The 4,948-nt window shown below is 33.9% G+C and overlaps 1 protein-coding gene across 1 annotated transcript; it reads left to right on the plus strand.

The window, feature by feature from the left end:
- Positions 1–513: 513 nt before the first annotated feature.
- On the plus strand, positions 514–4,517 carry LOC105119497 (uncharacterized; the record flags this gene model as incomplete). Its single annotated transcript, XM_011017642.1, has 7 exons — positions 514–1,167; positions 1,207–1,456; positions 1,693–2,127; positions 2,575–2,833; positions 3,404–3,458; positions 3,837–4,047; positions 4,150–4,517. Coding segments are annotated over 7 exons (2,232 nt in total), but the record flags the coding sequence as incomplete, so codon positions are not given.
- Positions 4,518–4,948: the final 431 nt, after the last annotated feature.

Below are 4,948 nucleotides of genomic sequence, written 5' to 3' on the forward strand. Positions count from 1 at the left end.
TGAGCTATGCAAGGAACTTGATTTGTTGTTAACATAAGTTATAATCATGAATGTTTGACGAGATTTACAAGTATTAGCATTAATGGAATAAGATGACTAATGTAATCATGTTAACAATCTATAATCAGATTGGAACCTCCTTTGTGTGTGGTTTCCAATTGAATAATAAGAGTTTATACTATAGTTGTTTGACATACCATTAGTGGATCCTCTAACCTTGACATTTGTTATTATCGTCGTTTAATCCTTACATTAATATTTTATCTCTAAGTTCTCATCTTCTTCTTCTTCTTCTCGTTCTTTTTCTTTATTATTATTATTATTATTATTATTATTATTATTATTACTATTGTTGTTGTTATTGTTGTTGTTGTTATTGTTGTTGTATTATAATTTGTACAATTAACCTCCCTGTGGTTCGACCCTGGTCTTGCTGGGTTATTTATTACTTCGACACTCCTGCACTTGGGAGAAGACATCAATCTTTTAGTCGTGTCACCTTCTTTTAAGGAATGTCTCCATGAACAAGCTCATGCTTTAAACAGTTTTCAAATGGCCAACCACAACCCATACTCCCAAACATATAACCCTAGTTGGAGAAATCACCCAAATTTCAGTTGGAAGAGTGAGAACAACAATGCACAAACTTCACAACCACCATTTCAAGCACACCATAATTTCCAAAGTTCTCATGGATATACACTTCCTTATGCTCCACCTCCTAGAAGAAATCTTGAGGAAATATTGCATGCATTCATTGAAAAGCAAGAGACAATCAATACTCAACTTGCTCAAAACATGATAGATTTTAAAGATACTCTGGCAAAATTAACATCTGCTCTCAGTTTTCAAGAGAAAGGTAAGTTTCCATCTCAACCACAACAAAATCCCAAGGGGCAATACAATGCAAATGCAAGTAGTTCCGGAAGCCAACACATGGATCAAGTCAAATCAGTCACTACTCTGCGTAGTGGTAAAGTTATTGAAAAACCCTCTCTTGAACCTTATGAGAAAGATGATGAGTCAATCTCTGAGGGTAAGGAAGGGGTTGAATCTGAAAATTGCAAAGAAAAGACTGATTCTTTGCCAGCACTTCCATTTCCTCAAGCCATGACCAAACAAAGGAATGTCAATCATAACTCTGAAATCTTTGAAACTTTCAAACAGGTAAGGATCAATATACCTTTGTTGGATGCTATTAAACAGGTTCCTTCCTATGCTAAATTTTTAAAAGATCTATATACTGTGAATAGGAAACTGAATGTGAAAAAGAAAGCTTTTCTAGCTGAACAAGTAAGTGCTATTCTTCAGAACAATAATGCTTTGAAATATAAAGACCCTAGTTGTCCTACAATTTCTTGCTTTATTGGAGAGCATAAAATTGAAAGAGCCTTACTTGATCTTGGAGCTAGTGTGAATTTACTTCCATATTCAGTTTTTCAAAGTCTCAATCTAGGTGAGTTAAAACCAACTTCTATATCTCTTTTACTTGCCCTTAAAACCAACTTCTATAACTCTTTTACTTGCCGATAGATCTATAAAAGTGCCTAGAGGAATAATTGAAGATGTGTTAGTACAAGTCGATAAATTCATTTATCCTGTGGATTTTATTGTCTTGGACACAGAACCTGTTGAAGCATGTAATTCATTTCCAACCTGTTGAAGTATGTAATTCATTTCCTGTTATTTTAGGACGTCCATTTCTTGCAACTTCTAATGCATTGATTAATTGTAGGAATGGACTGATGAAGCTATCATTTGGAAACATGACATTAGAGATGAATATTTTCAACATTTGCAAGCAACCTAGAGATGATAATGATTTACAGGAAGTGGACTTTACTGAAAAATTAATTCATGATCAATTTCCAACCACTTCCAATGAAATTGAGATTGATGAATCTGATGATTTGCAAATGATTTATTTTCAAGAAGAATCAAAGACAAGTAATTGGAGGCCACAAATTGAGGAATTGCCACCACAATCAATTAAGTCCATACCTTCAAGTGTTCAGCCACCAAAACCTGATTTGAAGGCGTTGCCATCCAATCTTAAATACTCATTTTTGGGAGAAAATGAAACTTTTTCGGTAATAATCTCTTCCAAACTTAATGCACATCAAAAAGGTAAGTTATTACAAACTCTGAAAATGCACAAAAATGCATTAGGATGGACCATAACTGATATAAAAGGAATTAGTCCTTTGACTTGTACACACAGAATTTATTTAGAGGAAAATGCTAAACCCTCTAGAGAAATGCAGCGAAGGCTAAATCCTAATATGAAAGAAGTAGTGAAAAATGAAGTCATTAAGCTTCTAGATAATGAAATCATTTATCCTATTTCTGACAGCAAATGGGTAAGTCCTACCCAAGTTGTACCCAAGAAGTCTGGAGTCACTGTGATAACAAATGAGAACAATGAGTTAATTCCTACTAGAACTGTTACTGGTTGGCGCATGTGCATTGACTATAGGAAACTTAATTCAATGACTAGAAAAGATCATTTTCCTTTACCTTTTATAGATCAAATCCTAGAAAGAGTTGCAGGTCATGAATTTTATTGTTTCCTAGATGGCTATTCGGGTTACAACCAAATTGAAATTGCATTAGAAGATCAAGAAAAGACTACTTTCACATGTCCATTTGGTACTTTTGCATATCGAAGGATGCCTTTTGGATTATGTAATGCACTAACCACATTTCAAAGATGCATGCTTAGTATATTTAGTGATATGGTTGAACATTTTCTTGAGATTTTCATGGATGATTTTTCTGTTTTTGGCGATTCATTTGATGATTGTTTAACTAACTTAGAAAAGGTTTTGACCAAGTGTGAAGAGAAGAATCTTATGCTGAATTGGAAAAAATGTCATTTTATGGTAACAAACGGCATTGTACTTGGTCACATTGTTTCATCAAAAGGAATTGAGGTTGACAAATTTAAAATCGATATAATTGCAAACTTGCCAACACCAAAATCTCTTAAAGACGTTAGATCATTCCTAGGACATGCTGGTTTTTATAGAAGGTTCATCAAAGATTTTAGTGTCATATCTAAGCCTTTAAGTAACCTTCTAACAAAGGATACTATTTTTGAATGGACTGAACATTGTGAAGAAGCCTTTGTTAAACTTAAAAACTTGCTTACTTGTGCTCCTATCATTCAACCTCCCGATTGGTCATTACCTTTTGAAATAATATGTGATGCTAGTGATTATGCCGTAGGTGCTGTTTTGGGACAAAGAAAATATAAGAAACCTTATGTAATTTACTATGCAAGTAAAACTTTAAATAGTGCTCAAATGAATTATACCACCACTGAAAAAGAATTACTTGCAGTAGTATTTGCATGTGAAAAATTTAGATCTTATCTTGTTGGCTCACCTGTTGTTGTTTTTAGTGATCATCCAGCATTGAAATATCTTCTTTCTAAGAAAGATTCTAAAGCTAGATTGGTGCGATGGATTTTATTACTTCAAGAATTTGATATCACAATCAAAGATAAGAAAGGCAGTGAAAATGTTGTCACAGATCACTTGTCAAGATTGACAACAGATTCGAAAACTGACATCACACCAATCGATGACTACTTTCCTGATGAATCTTTACTTTTTGTCTCTACAATGCCTTGGTTTGCTAATATTGTCAATTTTCTTGTTTCAAGACAATTGCCAGCTCATTGAAGTACCCAAGATAAAAGAAAGTTCTTGAACGAAGTGAAGAACTTTTATTGGGATGATCCTTATTTATTCAAATATTGTCCTGATCAAATCTTTCGAAGATGCATTCCTGACAATGAGGTAAGTAGTGTCATTAAATTTTGTCATTCTAAGGCATGTGGGGGCCATTTCTCGTCAAGAAAGACAACTGCAAAAATCTTACAAAGTGGATTTTATTGGCCCACCATGTTCAAAGACTCACATGCATTCTGTAAGTCTTGTGAAAATTGTCAAAAGTTGGGATCTATTTCAAAACGTCACATGATGCCTTTAAATCATATTATTGTCATTGAGATCTTTGACTGTTGGGGTATAGATTTCATGGGTCCATGTGAAAATTGTCAAAAGTTGGGATCTATTTCAAAACGTCACATGATGTCTTTAAATCATATTATTGTCATTGAGATCTTTGACTGTTGGGGTATAGATTTCATGGGTCCATTCCCTCCATCATTTGGTTTCTTATACATATTAGTCGCAGTAGATTATGTTTCAAAATGGATAGAGGCAATTCCAAGTCGAAACAATGATCACAAAACAGTGATAAAGTTTTTGAAAGAAAATATTTTGAGTCGATTTGGAGTCCCTCGAGCCATAATAAGTGATGGTGGAACACATTTTTGCAACAAGCCATTTGAGTCTTTAATGAAGAAATATGGAATCACACACAAAGTTGCCACCCCTTATCACCCTCAAACAAGTGGACAAGTAGAGCTTGTTAATAGGAAGATCAAACATATTTTGGAGAAAACAGTGAACCCTAATAGAAAAGACTGGTCTTTAAGACTTAATGATGCACTTTGGGCTTATCAAACTGCTTATAAAACATCATTAGGTATGTCACCTTATAGACTAGTCTATGGAAAACCTTGTCACTTGCCTGTGGAACTTGAACATAAAGCTTATTGGGCTATTAAAGCTTTCAATTCAAATCTGGATGATGCTAGTCAACTACGAAAATTACAAATAACTGAGCTTGAGGAAATAAGAAATGATGCATATGAAAATTCAAGAATTCATAAAGCAAGAATTAAAGAGTTTCATGACAAGAAAATACTGAGAAAAACATTCAATGTTGGTCAAAAAGTCTTGCTTTATAATTCTCAACTGCATTTATTTCCTGGAAAATTAAGATCAAGATGGAGCGGTCCTTTTATTGTGAAACATGTGTATCCATATGGGGCCTATGACATTGAGAATCCAAAGAATGACAATGTTTTCAAGGT

Source organism: Populus euphratica, unplaced genomic scaffold, assembly GCF_000495115.2.
Source record: "Populus euphratica unplaced genomic scaffold, PopEup_1.0 scaffold2999.1, whole genome shotgun sequence".
Taxonomy (NCBI): domain Eukaryota; kingdom Viridiplantae; phylum Streptophyta; class Magnoliopsida; order Malpighiales; family Salicaceae; genus Populus; species Populus euphratica.